Genomic DNA, 22,748 nt, shown 5'->3' with positions numbered 1-22,748 from the left:
TGGGAAAATGTTGCAAATGTGTTTAAAACCAGAGTGGCTGGTCCCTTGAGTTTAAAGACGGCCGGCAACACTGACCCCAACAGTGACCCCAAGGAAACGTTAGGACGAAGAGAATGCACCTACTAACCCTAGTGTTGTTTCTTTCTGCTTTCAGTTCAGCAATTTCTTCTTCCCTTTCAAGGAGCTGTTCCCGGCATACATTGAGTTCTTTAGTAAGTGCTGCGAACTCCTAAAAAACAGAAGAGAGAGAAATCCTTTAGGACAGACTCTCCTCAGGCCTCTCCCGTGCTCATACAAAAGCAGCCCCAGCCAGTGTAGGGGCCTCTGTGACCCTGCAGAGAAAGGGGGGCAAGCCACCAGCCCAAGACCACCTACTGCCTTAACTCAGACCACCTGCCCTCCGCCACCTCTGAGCCCTGGCACACGGCCAGCCCGCCTTCTCAGGGTCCAGAGAAGTTCCAGACATTGTTCTGAACGTGGATCCTGACACCAAGTGGATAAAGACATTTTTAAGTGACCAGCAGATATGTGACCTAGAGCCACTGAGGAGAGTAAATTACAAGAGGCCTAGAAGGCCCGGCCCCTGTACCCAGCCTCCTTTTCTGACTAAGCCAATTCTCCTCGGGGGAGAATTGCAAGGCCTGGGGGCATCCCCGGGAAAAAGGCTGATGGTACCCCAAGGCCAATCTGTTAGCCTGAGTAATCTGTTCAGAGTCAACAACATAAAATGGACTTTTCACAAACGCTGGTAAGCCTTCTGTAGGATGGGAAAGGTTGAGAAGGCTTATTTCTTTCGCCAGGTGGGAAGGCGTCTAGTGGACACTGCTGAGAAGAGTGATGCCAGGTGCCCCTCACCCCACTCTGGGTTAGTTCTAACTGCAACATGGCTGCCCACACATGAACCTGACCATGAGCTGGGTCAAAGGAAATGGACTCATTTTCCTGTCTCCTGCCAGTTTTTCAATGGAGCAAAACCCCTCTGAAATAATTAAAATTATCTGCCACTGTTTCACTATATTTTAAGACCTTCTCTTCAAAAGACAAGGGAAGAGATAAAGGTACACTTAATAAATTATAATCTGACATTCCAAATAAGAAAAATGGCTGATGGAGGTAATTCTAGAAAATCAATTTACAAACAGGTGGTGTATTAGAGCTCATTCGTAAATTAATCCTTTGCAAGTCAGAGTCAACTTTACCACAGAAATGACACCACTCATCAGACTGACTTGACAAGGCTAGCTCGAAATGCCTACGAGCCGTTACAGAACCGAAATACTGAGCCGTGGCGATGAAATGCAGCAGTGGAAAAGAGTAAAACCCAAATATTTATTTTTTCTTCAATGTTCTTATTTTGGGGAAGCAGATAATTTACAGAGATCTTAAAAGACACTTGTGAGCACTGTCACAGAGTAAGCTAATGGTCACTTGATCGAATTTCTCTTCTAAACTAGTATTTCCTCCTCAAGAACCCACGATCGTGGGTGATCAACTTCCAGCTGACAGCAGGAGGTGCTCCGCTGACCTGCTCCCCAGTGAAACTGGTGGAAACTACATTTAAACACCCACAACTATTCAAAGCCTCTGACAGTCCTAAGAGCAAACGACAAATGAAGAAACATGTATCCAAGAACACCTGGGAGGCTGGTAGAGAGGCAAGAGTCTGTGCTACCTGAACCAAGACTGCTCCCCTCCCCCCCACCCCAACTCCAGCTCAGGGAGGTGGGGTTCTACTACTCCAGAGGCAGAGGCTGCAGCCAAGAACAGGGCCCCCCCCAACACCCCCAACAAGAACACAGGGCCCCCTGGCCCCCAGCACCCAGCCAGAGATTTCTTGCTGGGAGGAGCAGGGCAGCAGCAGGTGCTGTCTTGGTCCCCAGCTGCCTGGTGGAGAGCTGGGGCTCGCAGGTTGGCCCAACCCCACCGAAGAAATGGAAGCTCAGGGTCCTGATCACCCCACCCCTGCTCCCCGAGGCGGTGGTTCCCAGGCTGGAGAGGGCCCCAGGCTGCTGCACCCCCCCACCGGCTGATCAGCTCTCAGAGTGGGAGTGCCACTCAGAGGAGCTTCCCCTTGTCCCTTCCCCAGCTCCTGGTTCAGAGACTGCCGGGGCGGGGCGGGGGGGGGCAGTAAAAACAGCTCCTCATGTCTTCCCACAGGAACTGACTTCCAGGGCCAAGTGTACGCCAAGGCTGCCTCTCAGCAACAGTGGAGGCTGTGGGGAAGGGCACCTCGGAGGAGACTCGCTGAGCGAATGGGATGCTGTCCACACTGCAGGTGGGCCAGTCCGCAGGAAAGAACCCAGACGAAGGCAGCTCAGTGGACCCTCCCAGGATCAGAACAAATATCCAGCACTCACCTGGGCTGCGATTCCTGAACAGGGAGGGGTCTTTGTAGAGAAACGTGTACCCCAGGGCATTGCTGAAGACAATGGAGCACTTGGCTGGCAATTAGTGGGGTTTCACAGCGGGTGTGGTCCGGGTGTGGTCAGGGACGAGTGGGAGTGCGCTACCAGTGCAGGGCCACTGTCACCCAGAATAACTGGGCGAGCCCAGAGCGGCACCTACCTGGGGAGCCGTGTCACAGGCTGCTGGGGTCACACAGCCGCTCAATGAACTGTTTAAAAGGGTAACTTTTTGTTATGGATACAGCTGACCCTCAAACAACATGGTCTGAACTGTGTAGGTCCACTTGTATGTGGACTGTTTCAACTGACCCGTGCAGTTCAAACCTTGTTGTCCAAGGGCCAACTGTAGTCACATGTAGACTGAACTGTGAGGGGGTTGACACCCCAGCTCCCGCGTTGAGGGATCAACTGTATTTTACCACAATTTACACACACACACACACACACACACACACACACACACACACACACACACACACACACACACACACCCCTCTTTGGAGACAAGGCTGCTCCTGAGAGCATAAGATGAGCTAAAGAATAAGGACACCTCTTTGCTCCAATATTTCCATGCAGACCTGCAAACACAAATACATTCCAGTAGCACTAAGAGAAATAATCCCACTGTGTGTAAAACCTGACAAGTATTCTGTCCAGTGTGAAACATCTTTAGAGACCAGGCAGGCAGCATTCAGAAATGGGCGTCCCCACTGGGAAGCCATGGGGGAGGGGTGGCCCAGCACAAGACGGCGTCTCCTTTCAGTGTTCTCCCATCAAATTCATTTTCTTTCCTGACTTTCAGAGATTCCTTTCCTATGTGACAATATTAATTATACTGACTACTCTGATGCATATCTCCTCTGGTAAATAGCTTTCGTTGATGTTTGATCACCTAATGCCTGACATTAATGACAGATTTTCATCTCATTATGGAGATCTTGTATCAGAAAATATTGTCTGTTGCAGGTGAAAGAAAATCTGACTCTGACTAGCCTAAATGGAAAGGCAGTTATTACGCACGTGACGGGTGGGTCACAGGGATGTGGTCCCAGGCTTGCCTGCATTCAGGGCCTCGGACTTTTATTTCAAACCTGGGTCCCCCTTGTGCTGCCATCTGGGTCAGTTTTGTGAAGAAACTGCCAATTTACCAAGTCGGTCTTTCATTATGTCTGGTCCCAAGTTTATCACTCTGGCTAGTATCTTTTTCATTCACTCGATTTCAAATTGTTTGTGCCATGCCTTCCTGCCCGCTCCGCTGTTTTACGGTGCCTCGCTTGTTGAAACACTTATGGTGACAGTTGCCCAGACTATGCACAAGCAGCAGACGGGGTAAACGTTCTATGCTGTGAGGACTCCACTCTGGGAGGACGGCTCAGTGTGACGAACCTTCAGACTGTGGGGCCGGGCTTCCGGCTCCTCTTGAGTAGGTTCTGTGGGTGGCACTCCCCTCCCCCCCAGTGTCCCACGGTCGCCCCCTCTTTGAGCCCCCCGAGGCCTCGGGCCAGAACTAGGTTTCCTGGTTCCACCGCAGATCCTGTTAGAGAGCCATCACAGTGGCGCGGCCTGGCCTCCCCAGGCCCATAACTTCCCAGAAAGTCCCAATGTATCGGGGACAGTGGCCTTAGGCGAGGGGAGCTCATCTAACCCCACCTTCAAAGAGGGAGTTCTAACTGCACTGAACTCTTTAGTACCTATCACCCTGACCTGCAGAGCCAAGCCAACGCATGCTTACCAGGGTTCCTCTCGTTTCTGTACTGAAGGGTTTTCCCCCCCTCTTTTCGGGGCCTGGCTATATGTTTTGGTTATTTGCTTCTCTATTTATATCTTCTCTCTCACTGCCATGTGTGGAAAAGAGATGCGTCAAAGCATGAGTTTATGCTGCCATCCTGACTGAAGTCAGTTCACTCGAGCAACGGCTGCAGGAGCTGTCTGCCTGGACACCAGAGGCGAGCCTGACGCTCCCTCAGAGGCTCCTCCAGGGCAGACAGACAAACCAGCAATCACCCGGTGTGCTGAGCGGGCTGGGGAGGTGCTGCCAGGGGAGCGGGGCGCGAGTCACCCGTGATGGGAGGGTGTTGCTTGCCCAGATTCGCCCAAAGAGACAGCACCTGAGATAAATTCTGAAGAGCAACCGGCCCTCTTCCCCAAAGCCTGAAGTCGTCTGCTACAGACAATGTCAGCAGCTGGGCAGCGGCTAGGGCAGGGCCGTGTGCAGGAAGGAGGAAAGGGAAGCTGGCAGCGGTGGAGGCTAGGCTGCGCAGGCCCAAGCACACCCGTGTGGAGCCCGGCGTCATCTTGGAGGCTCTGGAGTTTCTAACGACAGACTCAGAGCCCTGACCAGGGAGTGTGCAAAACTGCACAAGTTCCAGGCAGTGCTTGGCACAAAGCCAGTGCTCGAAATGGGTCTGCCGGACACACGAAAGGCCCTGGGAGCACCGCTGAAGCTGGGCTGGAGGGGGAGCAAGAGAACTAGCGACGAGTCTACAGCGATAACCCAGGGAGAAATGGGGTCTGAATTAAGACCAGTACTAGAGAGATGGAGATCAAGCAAGAGTTCTCAAAACGCGAGTCTCCAATACGTGCCAGACGCCCCGTGCTGAGACTGTCACCAGCCTCAGAAGGACGCCCTGGACACTGCGCTCAGAGAGCCCGTCAGAGGGTGAGGCCCGACGCGGGAGGCCAGCCAGGCGCTGTTGCATAAGCCTGCAAGCCCAGGGCGGGTTCTGCGCGTGTGTGATAGCAAGCAGAGCGAACAGGATCTGCCAACTGGCTGAGTGGATCTGAGAAAAACGCCAGGACAACTCGAGGATTGTGGCCGGAAGGAGCGAGTAGAGGACAGTCACCATTTTCTGAGAAGGGTGTGACGACGGGAAGAACACGTTTTGAAGGGCGACCTGAAGTCCAGTTTTGAACATGCCCAACTGAGATGTTATTAGACACTGAGGCAGCAATATCAAGGAGAGAACTGCCGTTCCCAGTCCGGAGTTCTCGGGAATGCCGGCGGAAGTGGGGCATCAGTTTTACTCCACGCCAATCAACGAGGCCCTGACGACAGACAGGAAGACATGAGGTTCAGGCCCGGTGGCGATGTAACACACAGACGGCTGGGAAACGGGGGCACCAGCACAGGGTCTGGGGGGTGGGGGGGTCGGGAGGCAGGAGGAAAACCAGGCCAGAACACATATTGGGAGTCTGCTCACGGGAGGAATCACCAATCACATCACAAGAAGTCAGCTGACTGCGCGTTGCTGGATCTGCTGACATGGACGTCAACGGTGACCATGACGACACCAGCAGAGCAGTGGCAGTTCAGTAGAGAATGGGGGGAAAGAGAGAATGGGAGGAGTAGTAGAGCAGTGATTACACAAAAACTCTTCTGAGAAACTCTGCAGTGAAGGGGAGAAGAGAAACAGGGCAGAAGCTACAGAAGACCTGAGGCCAGGAAAGACACCCTACTGGAGGAGGCGACGGGTCTGCACGCTGACAGCAAGAGTCCAGGGCAGAGGTGGGGACCGACCCACTACTGTGAGTGGCTGAGCTGACGCCTCAAGGGGGTCACTGCAGGGTGGCCTTTCCCGGAAGCACACAGCTCCCCACAGGAAGAGAAAAGGCAGCCGCGTGTATGGCACAGATCTCGATCCCGACAAACACGTGTAGGTAGATGTGTGTGGGGGGGACTGAAGGAAGTCCTCTCCTGATTCCTTCCAACCCCACTGAGAAAACCAACGACGTTGCACCAGGTTGGGGATGGGCAAGGAGCACTGGGGGGGGGGGGGCAAGGAATGAGCAACCTTCCAGGAGCGGGGGCGTGGCAGGCCAGCGGGTAACACGCCTGTGCCGGCATTCGGGTCCACCTCAGGTCACTGGTCATGAGTGTGGACTCAATGGGTGCGGGTCTCCTCCGGGCTGTCTGATGGTGGCAAGAGGACAGAAAGCTGAAGGGCTGGCAGGGCTGTGGCGATAACGGACCACGGAACTTCAGGGGGTGAGGAGGAAAGGGGAGACATGAGAGGGGCGAGGGACCACAACCAGGGGGTAGGGTCGCAAGACTGAAGGTCCCAGAAGGGTTGACTATCAGTGTTTTTTTTTTCCAAAAGCCTTCCTACCTGCCGGGAACACATTTCACTGCCTTTACGTGAAGTGCCAGCAGGAGCAAGCCAGGTGAACATGGCGGGGGGCACGCAGTGCGCCCAACACTCACTAGCAACAAGGAATTACTTACTACACACTCACATCCTGGTAAAGGAACAGAGCCCCACTCTCACTTACAAGCCCCTTGTTCCATATTCCCACCCGCTCGCTTTTCCTTTAACCCTTTCCTCACCGGAAGCAAGCCTATGTCTTTCTCCTACAGCTCCCTTTGAGTTTTTCTAAATAGCCCAAACCGTCTTCGTATACCAATGAAAAAAATACATTTCATTCCCATCGTTTTGGTAAAATGTAAGTGTTTCTGACAATAAATTTAACAGCCAAAAGCATTCTATGATACCCTTCACTGGCTTTGGTAGAAAACAAATTTATAGAACTTGACAACTATTTTTACTCCTTAAAGAAAAACCTATCTCTTTGCTCAAAAGAATTCAACAACCGAAAAGTATCAAAGTAAATTTAAACTGAGGAGTTTAGATAAACATTAGACAGGAAATTCCAAAGTTTAAAATTCCAAAAGCATGTTCAAATGTGTACTGTGCTTGTGTTATTATTGCAAAAAAAACCCAGTACAGCCCAAACAACACCCAAATATGTACAATGACCTACTCTATTACTATCACAGGAATCTAAGTGTCAGCATCTAAATTTTTTCCTCTTTAGGAAAAAATGTTTGTTTAAAAGATACTGTAAGTCAAATATGCTACTTGTGTAAAGTGACATTCTATTTACTATAAAGTCTGAAGTATTTTTTGAAACTGAATAGCTACAATCATCACTTGGAATATTTTCATTTTAAAGTGTAAGCCTGAGCAATACAGGTTTGTATTTTTGTTTGACATTTTCTAGGATTGAGAAGAGGGACAATAACATTTAACCATTAAAACCAGTTCAAGAACTTAGTTTTACTAATAATGCTTAAAAATGTCAATACCATTTCTGAACAGAAGGTTCAGATCTGGATAATAGGTTCAGATTATACAATGCAGACACTATGGATCAAAATCCACAATCAGGGGCCGGCCGGGTGGCGCAGTTGGTTAGAGTGCAAGCTCTGAGCAGCAGGGTCGCCAGTTTGATTCCCACATGGGCCAGTGAGATGCGCCCAAGCTAGCTGCCGCTGAACTGGTAAGACCGCGTGCTCTTAACAACAAGGTTGTTGGTTCGACTCCCACGTGGGACAGTGACTACCCCCCCGCCCCCCCGCAACTAGATTGAAAATGGCGACTGGACTTGGAGCTGAGCTTGCAATCCTCCACAACTAAGATTGAAGGACAACAACTTGACTTGGAGCTGATGGGTCCTGGAAAAACACAACGTTCCCCTTCCCCAATTCCCCAACACTGTTCCCCTCCCCAATTCCCCAATAAAATCTTAAAAAAAAAATCCACAATCAGGCCAATGTTAATTCCTGGGCTCAGGTGCTACATTTAGCTCCTGTCCTCCCAGTCATTCCAGTAGGTCCCAGAAGCCAGCAGCGCCCCGCCAGGCCCCAGCAGGCCCCCCCGCCTCGCATGGCTTCTGCCCCGTCCCCTCTCTGCCCTCTTCCTGTGTTCTTTAGTCACCCCACGTTACGATCCTACGTCTTTTCTTTCGTTCTGTTTTTAAATTACTTTTCATTATCTTCGCTAACGTTCTCCTGAAACAGGAATAAAGCCTCACTGGAGGCAAACAGCCTATGTCCTCTTGGTGTCGGGACATGGAGTGTAACAGAGGAATGGAAACGGTCCGATTTTTAGCAAACCAAGATGTCCTTCAGTAGGTGAGTGGATAAACAGATTGTGGTCCATACAGACAGTGGAAATTATTCAGCGCTAGAAAGAAGAGCTTCCCAGCCATGGAGAGACATGAGGCAACGTAAATGCACACGACTGAGTGAGAAGAGCCAGTCTGCAAAGGCCACACGCTGCGTGATTAAGTCTGGGACATGCTGGAAAAGGCTCAACTGCGAGACAGTGAAAAGCTCAGTGGTTGCTAAGGGTTGGGGGCTGGGGGTGAACAGGTGGGGCGCAGAGGATTTCTGAGGCTGTGAGATACATGGTGTAGGACACTGTCATGGTGGGTACATGTCCTCAGACAACTGTCCAAATCCACAGAATGTCCAACACCAAGAGTGCGTCCTCGTGCAAACTGTGGGCTCCGGGTGACAATGACGTGTCAGTGCACGCCATCAACTGCAACAAATGTCCCAGCTGGTGGGGAATGTGGACAGTGGGGGAGGGGCAGGGGCACCTGGGAAATCTCAGCACCTTCCCCTCAATTTTGCTGTGAAACCAAAACTGCTCCAAAAAACAAACTCTATTTAAAAACAAACAAAGACCCTGTAGCCTCTTTGTGAAATTTTGGCTTAGCAGCTAAGGAGGGTGCATTTTGTGTGTGTCCAGTTCCAAACCAGCATCCCTGAAGGCTGGGCCTAAAAACCTTGCTGTGGGGTGTGTTCTGTTCACCAGCGACAAGGGCACTGCCAGGTGGTGGTAACATAAACCTGGCCTGCCCACTCTGAAATTTGGTCATCTTTGACAATTTAACTTTTTTTTACTCTTGAGAGAACTACATTACCTCATAGTAACTGAAATACTGATGTGAATATTTTATAAAACTATTTTAAATTAACATCATTCAAATTCATAAAAACTGTGACCACCCTGCTTTTCTTTCATTTTTAAAATACTTATCGAGATAAGTCACTAACATAACATTCACCACCTTAACTATTTTCAAGCATACAATTCAGTGGTTTGTAGTATAGTCACAACGTTGTGTTATCCTCACCGCTGTCTAATTTCAGACCATTTTGGACCCCCACCCCCACTCCCAAAGAAGCCCTGACCCATTAGCAGTCACTCCCGGTTACCTCTGCCCCCTGCCCCTGGCAGGCATCCATCTGCTCTCTCTGGTTTTGCTTATTCTGGACATTTCATATAAATGAAATCATGCAACATTTGTCCTTCTGTGTCTGGCTTCTTTCACTCAGCATGATGTTGACAAGGTTCGTCCCTGCTGCAGCGCGTGCCGGGGCCTCGTTCCTTTTCACGGCTGAGTAATATTCCCCTCCATGGCAGGACCGCATTCTGTCTACCCGTTCACCGGTGATGGACACATGGGTGGCTTCCACCTTCCAGCATGGGGGTTAACACCGCTGTGGACATTCCTGCACAGGTTTCTTACATGGACTTAGGCTTTCTTTGGGGGCACACCCAGCAGTAGATGCAGTATTTCTTCACAACGTGCACGAGCGAACCGTTCCGTTCCTGTTGCTAACTCCAATCTAAGTGTCTGGCTCTGAGCCGGAACACCTTCCTTCTTTGGAAGACTTTTCTTCTGGGCAACAACTGGGATTTCCTCCGGGGCAGTATGTTTAAGTTTTGCTTCACATATTTTTAGCTTTCTGCTAAAGAGCAAACCAAATTGGTTCTGACTGTTATTAGCATTTCAGTATTTAAACACAAAGTCTTACAATTAGTCAAGACAATCTGAAAGATGATGCATATGTATATTTTAAAATAACCTGAAATATTAGTATGAATGTATAGTTCATACATTTCATAAGCAAGTGTATATTAGTGAAATATTGGCAAGCAAAAACATTATAATTAAAAAATTTTAAACTGAGCCTGGAGTGGGAGAGAATCAAACCAATGAAATAAAAAATCAAGGGCAGAAATCCTTCATTCAAATAGGAATGAGTGCCTTCTAGAAATTTCTAGATAGGCTTTTTTTTTTTAACATTACAATTATAGCTTAAAAGAGTTTCAGATAAATTAAAAATATTAAATAATAATGAAAACATAATACAAAGTACATTAATGTCCAGTTTTTATTTATATTACATTTCAAACTTCCCAATAAAGTATGTAATTTCTGGTGCTACTCATTCTTAATGGAGTAAAAAATATTTTCATTTTCAAATATTTCATTTCACAGATGTATACATGTGACAAGAAATTACTAAATCATAAACTGTCTTTCAAGTATGAGACCAGAAACCACCCGTCTGACCTTGGCAGTCCAAAGTCATCATTAGGAATAGGGTAAAATCTGTATTTCCAAGGAGATGTTTTAGCCATAACAAACTTTCGAAAAACAGTAAGGGTGGCAGCAATGGAAGGGGGCTTAGGACAGAGTTTTTCCCCAGAAACCTTTTAAAGATTGTTTTAAAAAGCGGTAATAAAAGTCTACATAGACAATTCTCCCGTTATTCCACACAATAGATAACTAAGTTACGGGTTTCCTGTTCATCCAGCTTTTTTTATACATATACTGGGGGTGGCAAAAATACACATACAGGTGGACACTTTGGTCAGCGTTGCTCAAGCAGTGGTTCGCAGAAATCAGAAGTGTCTGGACGCTGATGGGAACCACTTTGAGCACCTCTTGTAATCGAAGAAATGGAACATGACTTGCATTCATCTTTTTTTACCGGTATATATTGAGTATTACAATTTTAATACAGTTTTTCTTTCTTAAACTCTGGATACATTTTCTTGGCACCCTCTGTAGAAACCAATAAATTCATTTGCCCTCGCTTTTCTTCAGTTAAGGATGTGTAAGCAGAAGGGGTTTCTCTACCAGTGCACCATGTCCTCTCCCTTTTTCATAGCACTGCACTGATTGCATATGTAACACAAAAGCCCTGACATTTATGTTCTTGCTTCCAATCTTTTGCTATAACAACTTGGCAACAAACAACCGTGTGCATGCATCATTTTGCACGTGTGTCACATGTACCTGCAGGATAAAAATCTTAGAATTTCTGAGTCAAAGGGTATTTGTAATTTTAATAGATACTGCTAAGTCATTCCTCATGGGCCAGTGATCCATGAAAACACTTTTCTCCTCGTATGGAGCCCTGCCATCCTGGTGTGGTACTAAACTTCAGTGGCAGTTTTTCTTTTTGGGATCCACCCTCCATTCCCTTAACATACATGCGCCTCCAGTCTTTGTTTTTTGGGGTTTTTTAAAAGATTTTTTTGTGGGGAATTGGGGAAGGGGAACAGGCAAGTTGTTGCTCTTCAGTCTTAGTTGTGGAGGGCGCAGCTAGCTCAGCTCCCAAGTCCAGTCGCCATACGGCCGCCCATCGGCAGCTTGCGGCCGCTCAGCTTAAAGTGCTGTGTTCGATCTTAGTTGCGGGGGGTCGCAGCCCACCATCCCATGCAGGAGTCAAACAGGCAACCTAGTTGTTAGGAGCACAGGCTCTCACCAGCTGAGTCATCCTGTCACCTGTTGGCAGCTCAGTGACAGCTCAGCTCGGGCGCAGCTCACTGGACCATGTGGGAATCAAACTGGCGATGCTGTTGCTCAGAGCTCGCGCTCTTAACCAACTGAGCCACTCGGCCAGCCCCTCCAAAGTCTTTTATCTACTAAAGACTGAATGCATGCCTGGGCTCTTGCTGCGAGTTCAAGCGGAATTTGTGCTCAGTGACACACCATCACTCCCCCAGCCCTCTCCACAAAGGAACTGAATGATTCCGACATTTCACTTGCAAAGCAGGCTCAGCTCATTTGTGGGATTATACTTCCTCATTTCTCCACCTGACAAACTGTAACATGAATGGCGTGCTAGCCTTACTTCAGCTACAGTTACTTCTTTACTTCTTTTCTCTGATCAAATACCAACGAGACTGGTCTGTTTTTACTTATCCTAACACAGTTTTATACAGTGACCACTTCCTTCCATGTTCCTGTATCTTTCTTCAGAATGGTTTCTAACCAGCTTCTCTTAAACTCGCTCATTCACCAGCAGAAGGTACATCTGACTTAGGTCTTCTAGTGTAGTCAGGCCCAAATATTTACATAACAAAATATTTTACTGTACACTAACTTTTCATTTTTATTTTATAATTAGGGTACTGTATTGCTTTTCTAAAATTATGCGGTTAGGTAGTTTTTTAATGACTACCATTTTATGATAGCAAAGACTGTAATTTAAAATATCACAAAAAGGATGTACTGATTACTCTAAGGTGTACCCCTAGAAACGGACCTGCTAGGTCAAAGGGCTGTGTGACTTAATTCTGAGTGCTTCCAATGTTATAAATTACAGTGTACTACATAAATATTAGTTTTACTGGTTTCGTCATTTCCTCCTACATTTATAATTTATAGTATGAGAGTTTTTAATGTCCTGACCAACAAAAATGCAAAGATCACAGCCAACCATAATTATCTCCACTGGTGATAAAACTGCCTGGCACCACTTTGTTTGCAGGGTCATTTTCACAGACCTGTGCCAGCTGAGGGCTGCCTTACCACTTTTTAAACAGAAAACATTACTTGCAAACAAAAAATGCATTTCTTTTGTTCAAATATCACCACAATTTCTCCATTTATAATCTTTGTCTTCTTAACCTACTCACAGCAATAAGGGACAGGTTAAAATATTATCCTACTATACATGTATAGAATAGTAAAAACAATCATAAACCTATGATTATTTAGCTTGATAGCCAAATTATTAACTTTATGTAAACATTACATATATACTGTGTATGCCCAAATAAAAGGCCATTTTAAGTAAAATTCAATTCCTTCACTTTCCTATTAAGACAACTTCCAAAAGCTTTTGGCCACTTTAATGTACACTTTTAGGAATGTAGACTAAACAGTAACTTTGACTCAGACTTAGCCGTACATATTCATTAAAAATAAACAGACAGATAAAACTTTATTCCAGTTGCGTGCTAAGGCACTAGACACACATGCCTCTTTCCCACCCGATTATGTCACGTGGCTTTCAAACATCCCCAAAACCCGCTCGCTGCTTTTGCTCATCAGCCTTTCGTGAGCCACTGGGACTCGTTTGACACCAGCCGCCACATGGGCATTCCCGTCTGCCTGTGTTAAACAAACCAGTGCCCTTAGCTGTTGGACAGCAGACGATCACTGCTCCGTCACTCACGGCGACTGTCCTGAACCACTGGTGGCCTGCCTTAGGATGTGGTGGCATCACCCCTGGCAACAATGGCGCCCCGAGAACGGGGAACAGGCTATGTACAGAAGTGAGGGACAGGTGCCAGTGTTTCAGGCACCCTGACTTTGAGAACGGAGCCAATGTCACACTGAGGAAAGGGCAGTGAACCTGGGCAGCATCCGCTGCTCTAGCAAAATTAGCGAGTCTTCTGGCAAGTCTTAGGGTGTCGAAGGCTTCTCTGATTTAATTACAACTTTAGCATTATTCAGACTTGTCATTAGTTCATATTAGCACTTCAATCTGCAAAGAAAGCCACAACCAACTCTTACAGGTGATTCAGCGCTCTGTGAAATTGTCCCAGGCCCTTGATTAAATCAGAACGATGCTCCGACACCACCTTCCAGGGCCCTGGGAGATACAACCAGGCACACCTGCACAGAGCAGGCCGCACTGGTGACGGGAACAGGAATTTCAAACCAGGTCCCAGCAGGTCCTACTGAGAGGAGCAGGGTCACCCCACAGCCGCCCGACTGGGGTCTTGACCACCGAGCAACGCGGAAGGAGGTCAAGAAGCTGTGTTGCAGAGCCCTGGCCAGCCAGCGCCCTAGCACAGACGGGCCCGACCGCCCGCTCGCGCCTCAGCACCCGCGGGCCAAGGACAGCGGCACGGCCTGCTCTCCTGTTAGTCTCTTGAACACAACAGCTTGAAGGCGGACATCTCAGGAAGAATCAAAGGTCCATAAGGTAGGAAACTGCAACTGGAAATGTCTCTTAGGGGTTTCCTCATGGGGCTCTGTGATGCTTGGGGGACAGAAACACGAGTTTAGGAATGAGTGCTCTCGGGGTATCTCTGGCTCCGTTTACAGCACTTGCTAATACTCTGCTGACAAGTCCAAGAAACAGATGCCGCCGTGCTTAAGGCCACAGAGCTAAGACTGAAAGAAGAACTAAATTTGAAAAGCCTTCTGATTCTCTCTCAGGCAGTTTTCATAACAAGAATGACACTACCTTCAAGCAAGCTACAGAGCTGACTTGTGGAAATAATTAAGAAAAGGGTTTACTGGGCCAGCTGAGTGGCACGCGCTGGTTAAGAGTCTGCTTGGGATGCCAGCTCTGAGCATCAGGACCCGGGTTCGGATCCCACATAGGCCAGTGACGCTGCGCCCTCTACAGCTAAGATGGTGAACAACAGCTCGACCTGGAGCTGGACTGCTGTGAGTCATTGATGACGGCGTAAGCTGCAGCCCCTGCTGCAGTGGGGCTGGCCGTAAGCCACCGTGAGCAGGCCGTCCAAAGGCCGGTGAGCGACTGCCTCGCCCGGGAAGAGCGTGATGATCACAATACCAACATGGGCCAGGGAAGCGACGTCCTCCACAACTAGACTGAAGAACAAAAGGACAGCAACTTGTCTGTTCCCCTTCCCCAACTCCCCAATAAAATTTTTTTTTGAACAAAAGAAAGAAAAGGGATTACTGTCCACAAAGGAAGCATCTCTGCTGGCCGCAGCGCCCGCCCCTTTGCCTGTCCAGACGCCCTAGTCCGTCACCACCCTCTCACAGGAAGCGTTGTCTGAGGGCGGCTGCAGCCCCTGGCAACCACGTCCCTGTGAGCTCACACCCTCAGTGCCCGCACTGTCTCTCTGTTAACCATTCTCCTCCCACCCCAGTTCCTGGGGAAACACCAGCCTCCCGCGGACCAACCACCTGACGTTAACTGAGGCCGCCAGCGGCTTCACGGCCGCACACCTGTGCTGCTTCTCCACCTGCTGGCCCAGCCCCGCACCCACTGAAGACGCGTGCAGCCCTTGCACCTGTCTGTGAAGCCTCTCCGACATCCAAGGGAGACGTGACGTTCCTTCTATGCTCCCCGACTTGGTTTCTGCCAACATGTCACTGCACGTACCGTAGTCTATTCAGGGGACAGACCTGCTCCCCCACTGTTAAAACCCCAAGTCCTGGCCAGGAACCTAGCAAAGTGTTCTTACAACAGGCAGGTATGAAACCGAAGCAGCAACACGCTCCCTCTCACAGTGACTATTACTGCTCTGTGATCATCTTTAACTTTCACGGTTCTGGGTATTCATGTCTGACAAGAGCCCTGTTATAGTTCCCCCAATTTAACAGAAGGTATGACCCAAAGGTCTAGGTACAAAGCGGTACCTGAGCCTGCTTTATTGGGGACTTCCTCTCGTGGCTCTAGTAAGCTCAGCAGATAGAAACATAAGCTTAAGAATGAGTGCCCCATTAATTCAGACAAATAAGTTACTGAACCAACAATTTCTGAGGTACTAAGCTAAGTACTCACAAGATGTAAATATTAACTGCAGTTCCTGTATATCTGTCTAATGCTTTACGGTTTCCCAAGTATCTTCATATGTTTGATCACACTTTATTCTCAGCCACCCAGGAAGGCACACATAATTACCTCACCTTATAAATTATAAGACAGGCCCAGGCAGGTTGGTGGTGTGCAAAGGTCACTCGGTTAATAAGTGGCTTGGGACTCAGAACTCAATAGATGTTACCTTCAGGGGACGATACCGCGGGAAGCACCAAGACCGAGTCCACGTGCAGGCTGAGTGACCCCAGTCTCAGCCGACTGTGTTGGGGGAGGTGTTAAGGGGTTCGAGGACGGCTACCTCGTACCTAATGAACACCTACTTTGTGCATCTACTGTGCTAGGTGTTTAGTTCAGCTCTCACTAAATGGGCCCAAAACACTGGGAAATACTATACATAGGATCTCTATTTCAGATAACAAAAGTCTTGGAGGTGAAGTGCCTTGACCGAGATCAGATAGTAAGCAGAGGAGCCAAGACTTGAAAAGCGGGGGGCGGTGGGGGGTGGGGGGAGACTGTGGACTGTGCGGGAAAGAACGGAAAGCCATTCAGCAGTCAGTGGGGAAGATGGGGCTGTCACAGTCAGCCCGTCACCGTTACGTGGAAGGAAGAGGCTGGTCACACGCCCCTCGCCCCCATGTCTTTTTGTGATGCTTTCTGCCCCCTCCAGGGTGACTCTGATCTACACTGGATCCTACTGTTCCATTTGTGTTTTTCTTGAAGCTGGTGGTATTTTTTTAAACTGGAGAAAAGATAAAAGGAATAAAACAGAAAGCAGCCCCGGGCATCAGACCCTGACCTCTCCTAGAGATGGGCCCGAGCCTGACTCCTCTGACTCGTCGGAGATGCTCAGGGCTGACCCACCTCCCACCTCCGCTGCGAAGCAGGAGGGATTCTGATAAAAGGGAGTGAAGAGGCATTTCAGAAGGGAAGCGCGCAGGCCAAGGTGTAAGCGGAGGGAGCCAAGTGAACAGACTGGTTTGGCCAGAACAAGGGGTATGTACCGAGGGAACCAGTGTGGGAAAGTTGAAGAAAGCCAGATATGGAGTCGTGAATGCCAAACTACGAGCGCGCTAGCTCCTGCCCCTGCTGCCACGGACAGGCACTGCAACAAGCCTCCCACCGCCATGGTCAAGGCGTGCGGGGTGGACTGGGAAGGGAAGACGCTGCAAGCAAAGCCTCCTCGTGCAGGCACGAGGCGCGGAGGGCCCCACGAGGATGCAGGAATATAGGAGAACATGAAAACGACGCCAGAAAAGAAAAACGAACAGTACTGGAGGAGAGGAAAGAAAGAGGACGCTGGGTAGAGCCCGGAGGGGACGCTGGGGACACAGAGGCTGACTGAGGAGGAGGGACAAGCATAACTCAGGACATGAGATATAGCAGGATATCTACCCACAGGCCGTGTCTAAAGGACATACCACAAACGTGGGGCTGAGGACACACACGTAGCGATCGTCTTCAAAGAGGCCCCGCAGAAGTGAACAAATCTCTTGAGACGATGACTGACAAGAAAGCACAGGGCTAGGGTTTCACTGTATTTCCTAGTCACGGCGCAATACTTGTGTTCAAATGAAAATAATCACCCAAACACCTTCGCACAGCAAGTGCCTCCTTCCCCTTGATCCTTTCCACAGAGGTTTTCCCAGCGTGAGGAAAACCTACCGCCTGCCAGAGAGCACAGTCAATCCACAAGCACGTGACCAGGAGCACCGGGCACGTTCCGAGCGCCCTCTAAATTACTGACAATTTCCAAAGTCACCTTCCAGTAGTGTTATGTGTGTCAGTACCTCTTCATGTGCTATTTCTACAAAGCTGCCAATGAGAGATCTTAGGATGAGCAGTGTTTCAAAGCACAGGAAAACCTGCCCTGGAAGTCAAGACGCCAGGTAGGCTCTTCACTGAGGGCCCTGGGCACGTGGACGTTTGCGGGCCGGCCCCAGGGATGTGCCGGCCTCGGGCCACTTAACACACAGGTGCCGTATGAACACTCTCAGGTACTCTAGAGGACGCCCCACTTCCTGGCAGCACCCAGCCCTTTTAACCACCACCCGTGATACTGAAAACTCAGTTGGGAAACACAATGAGGAAAGCGCTGGATATTTAAGGGTTTGTGCAGAGCATGAGGACTCGTCAACAGGGATGTTCTTTCAAGCAATCTTAATTCATTGTTAAACTTTTCTGAGAACAAGTATTTCTATGGTTTGCACAAGAAAACAACCGTGGAATGTACATTCTTTGCAACTTAAACCATGCGCATGGGCCTTTCTGCCACGCAGGTGAAGCAGAAATAAAAAAGGCGGCTTCTAGTCTGTGAAACCTTCCCGGACCTCCCCCTGGAACTGGAGTAAAGAGCATCAGGAACAGCAACAAAAATAACACAGGGCAGGATATAACAGACGAGCCGACGGGAGGAAGGTTATCCAAACACCTACTTTAAATCTTCGTCTCATATGTGTTTTTTTCTTTCCAGGGGGAAGTCGGGGCAATTGTTCCTGAATGTTTCAGCCAGACATGGCATCGCCATATGCCATATAAGTAAATGCTGAACTGCTTCCTTCAGTTTTACAGGCACAACTGTCGATGATTTTAGTCACGTTGTTGCCGTATGTCATCGACTTTGTCCACCCAACCTCTGCATTCCCTCCTGGCCCCAACGAAGGGCTGACAGCACCAGCCGCTTGCTCTCCCGGCCTGTCCTGTATCTGGGCACAGCGCAGGATGGGCCTAGGCCCGCCAATCACACGCTGACTCGGAGCCCAGCCTTTGAGTGGGAAGAAGCGAGCAGCGTCCGGAAGCAGTCGTCTAACCCGCAGCGCCCGGCCGATGATGTGGGCACCACAGGTGAGGTTTCCAGGCCAAGCAGCTTCACCTCCTGGAGCAGGACCGGGCTCAGGGCCTCCAGCACCATGCCTGGCTCTCCCACCTCCCCAGAGACACTGGGAAATAGATACTCAGAGTCTCCACTGTAGTTTATTTCCTGCGTGGCTCACCCAGGCAGTTTGCGCCTCAGCCCCCGACTCAGAAAGTTGATTTGACTCACTCCTTCTATTCTCACAGCACAGAACTTCATCCGTTTTCTCGCCATAAAGCACGAATGCACACCACCGTCCCCACGCCCTGGACGTACCGGGTGGAGTAGACTGTTGCTGTGTGCATTACTCATCGCCTTACTGTTAGCACTTTTTTTGTTCATTTTCCTCCTTTTCTCCCCCTACTGGTCATGGTTAACTTCGGAGACCACGGAGAAAAGCATTCTCTGCCATACCCACACATCCTATGCCACGCGGTAATGACCCACAGAGCGTCCCAGCCTGTCTCGCGAGGGCTTCGCGGAGCTCCCTTCTTTCCACCCCAGCTGGCGAGGCAGCTCAGTGTGCACCCACCCCAGAGCCCACGCTCTCAGGCACGACCTCCAAGTCATACTTCATGAAAATGCATACCCTCTACAAATCGCAAAAACGAATGAATTTAGAAAATCCTTGCAATTTCCTTTATATCATTTGACTTCTTGCCCTTCTCACAATACCTCCATTCTTACCCTCCGGGTAGGAATTACATCCCCATTCACATACACCAAGACCCTGTTTCCTGTCAAGTCTAGAGGACAGGGACGTGCCCCTACAACAGAAACGTGCCAGGAGAGGGCAGACCACCGTGACGAGCGCTGCGCTTGTTTCCGGTACCCCTCCCACCCAGCATCATCTCACTTCTCCGGCCACTCGCTCTGGCCTTTTGCAGGTAAATACCGGAATCAAATGTTTCCTTTCCCTACCACTTGCAGAAAAGAATTGTGCAGGGACCACAGAAATTTATAGAATCCCAGCGCTGAAAGGGATGATCAAAACCATCTAGCTCCCAGGGCTTTCCAACTGTCCTCCTAGGACCCCTTCAAGGCCAAGGGGTCTCCCAGCGCATGAGGTCCCAGGCAGCTCTGCTCTCCCTGGTGAGCCGGCCCCTCACAGACCCTCAGGGACAGCTTCTTTTCACAAAGCTCTGAACCACAGGGTCTAGACTCCTCTATTCTACAGGGAAGCGACCTGAGGCTCCAAGAGGCTCCCTGGTGACAGCACCAGAACAGCCCCACCCCGGGGCTGAGCCCCACCCCGCTACAGTCTGCCAAGCTGTCACCCTATCTATGCGCATGTGTCAGAGGCAGGGCACCGAGGACAGGCCTTACCCACCACGACATGCAAACCGCCAACTGACTTGCTACATTCGAAGCCACAGTCTTTTCTTTACTTACTGTTCCGGTGATTTGTCTAGTTATCTTAAAAATACTGATGTAATCGCAGGCTAGTGAATTTTAATTTTACGATTGCTGAAGAGTTGACTGATGGGAAAGAAAAATAATGGTGTGACACGCTTGCTCTGAAGCACACTGAAACCCCCTTGTTATACACGGGGGCAGGGGAGAGGAAGTTTCTAGGAAAACAACAAAGCAGAGAAGTTCTAAATGTTCTGCATTCGTCGGGTGGAAGAGCTGAAAGAAGAGCAAACAGCAGAATCAGACATCTCAGAACAGACGACTTTCAGGAGTGACTTTAGAGAGTCTGGGCAGTAAAGAAACCAACTGAAGATGGTAGGAAATCACTGAACTCGTCCCATGATGCTGTGCAGTGTGCCAGGCACTCGGTGAAGCACCAGGCACCGAGCAGCAGGCTGGCACTATGGGGACATATGTGGGGACTTGACTCAGACTCAGGCTCCCAAACCAAGTGCAGCTGTCCCAACACAAGAAGAACCTGCTCAAAGGTGGAGTGCCTGGGGGAGCCCAGGGGGAGCGGAGTGGGACACAGAGGTGGGACACCACCCCGCAAGCCCAGGACCTGGGGCCCCTGAGGGCAAAGTGCTGTGCCCCATGCTCCCCTGCAGGGGGCCTCTGAAGTCCCACACTGATCTACCACTTAACTATCTGCAGGACTCGGGGGTAGCTCCCAAATCTCCGTGCCTCAGTTTCTTGATCTATAAAACAGGGTACATACAGAGGCAATCATACATGTTGGCTATAATCTCGTCCAACCCCCGAACATCGTCTACCCCGCCCCCTATCAGTGCCTACCCCTGGCACACAGATGCGCAGTGAGTGTTGGCGAAATAAAATGAACACTGTAGTTACTGTCCCTGACTGGCTGATGGCAGCACTGGAGGCTCAGAGATGAGGGGAAGGGTTGGGGGCAAGGCCCCCGACCACCTGAACAGACTGCTTTCCTTGAAAACGACCCACCTTGACCTGGAGACACCTGCAGGGAGAAGGTGCGGTGGAATCTACCTGCAGCCCGACAGGCCAAAGCATAAGACACGGCGGCGCACACCTGTACGCCTGCTTTAAGTCAACCTGCTTGCTTGAGGAGGGAGATGCACTTCTTATTTTTGTAAAGTGACTTCGAACAGCACGAAGGAGAAATGCCGGTTGCTGAGGAGTCTCCCGTGCGAGTCTGTGCTGGAGTGAAGGGGCAGAACCGCAAAGTACAACCTATGCCGAGTTTCTTTAACCTTGTACTTCAATGGGGTTTCACACTTGGTCACAAATGAAGCCCTTTCTATTTTAAATTTGCACGAAAATAAACACCACTATCCAAATTAATGCTCAGACTGTGCCAAATCATTTTCTCCTACCATATCTGCTTCTATTTTAGGGTACACAGGATAACATGACCTTACCTGTCACTCACAGTTTCCCAATTATTTTAAGGGTGGAAGAAAGAGAGTGCCCTAGCTTCTTGACCGCACCTCAAGATTTCAAGAGCTCAGTGCTCAGAAATATCAATTAGCTTCAAGTAGAACTTGAACCTTTACATACATGATTCAACAACTCCAGCGTGCCGCTACACGAAATCAATTTTTATGTCACTATTGGCAAAGGTTTAAAACTACACAGGCAGCAGGGAGAATTAGCCCATTTGCAAAGCAGAAAAACTTGGATATGCAAGATATGCTCCAAGCGCCGAGATTTATTTTCAGAGCAAGACGAAATTTCCTCCCCGGAATAAGAATGAGACTCTGCAAGCCAGGAGAGCCCTCCATGGGTGGACCTTCCCTGCCAAGTCCGCGGAATTCAGCCAAAGCTTACTTCTAGCTACAGGGAAAAAGCCTACAAAGTGGAAACATTTTGTCCACCCCCCAAAATTAGCATTAGCAAGTGCCAACAAAGCCTTCCTGTGCTGCATTCTGAGAGTGCAAGAGGCAGACTCCTAACTGCTCAGGACAACAGGCAAACCCCAGGACCGGCACATGCAAACCGCACAGGTGGTCCCCACCTACTAAGGGTGGCGGGTGGTGGGCAGGACAGGAGGAGCAAGGTTTCTGAGTTGGCCTGACTCTTGAACCTATAAGTGATTTACATATGTGAAACAAATAATTAATTAAAAAAGATACAAACCCTAAAATTAAGAATAAACAAAAACAAGTGGACCTAATTGTGTATCAAATTTTATCTGGTTCTATTACTTCACATTGCTTTAAAACCCAGTAATCTAGCTACACTTGACCCTTGAACAATGGGGGAACTTAGTTCAAAATCTGCATATAACTTTTGACTCCCCCAAAACTTAACTATGGATAGTCTGCTGACCAATAACATAAGCAGTAGATTAACACAATTTTGTATGTTATGTATACTGTATTCTTACAATAAAGTAACTGGAGAAAAAACGTTAAGAGAATCATGAAGAGGAGAAAACACATTCATAGCGCTACATGTACTTATCGAAAGAAATCTACGTGTAAGTGGACCCACACAATATGTTCAAGGGCCACTTGCCTATATTCTTTTTTTTTTTAAGATTTTATTGGGGAATCGGGGAAAGGGAACAGACAAGTTGCTGTCGTTTTGTTCTTCAGTCTAGTTGTGGAGGATGATGCTTCACTGGCCCAAGTTGGCACCATCATTGCGCTCTTCCCGGGCGAGGCAGATCAGTCACCGGCCTCTGGACGGCCGCTCACTG

The 22,748-nt window shown here is 49.1% G+C and overlaps 1 protein-coding gene across 10 annotated transcripts in view; it reads right to left on the bottom strand.

Moving 5' to 3' along the window:
* PPFIA1 (PPFI scaffold protein A1) overlaps positions 1–22,748 on the bottom strand; it is an 88,613-nt gene that overhangs the window by 53,251 nt on the left and 12,614 nt on the right. For all 10 annotated transcript variants that reach the window (XM_019654713.1, XM_019654714.1, XM_019654705.1 and 7 more), the window contains exon 3: positions 128–229. In XM_019654713.1, the coding sequence (XP_019510258.1) occupies positions 128–229 (102 nt within the window). The remainder of the gene's footprint in view (positions 1–127; positions 230–22,748) is intronic.

Source organism: Hipposideros armiger, unplaced genomic scaffold, assembly GCF_001890085.2.
Source record: "Hipposideros armiger isolate ML-2016 unplaced genomic scaffold, ASM189008v1 scaffold_228, whole genome shotgun sequence".
NCBI lineage: Eukaryota > Metazoa > Chordata > Mammalia > Chiroptera > Hipposideridae > Hipposideros > Hipposideros armiger.
The sequence above is the reverse complement of the archived record's forward strand: the minus strand, read 5'-3'. Positions and strand labels throughout refer to the sequence as shown.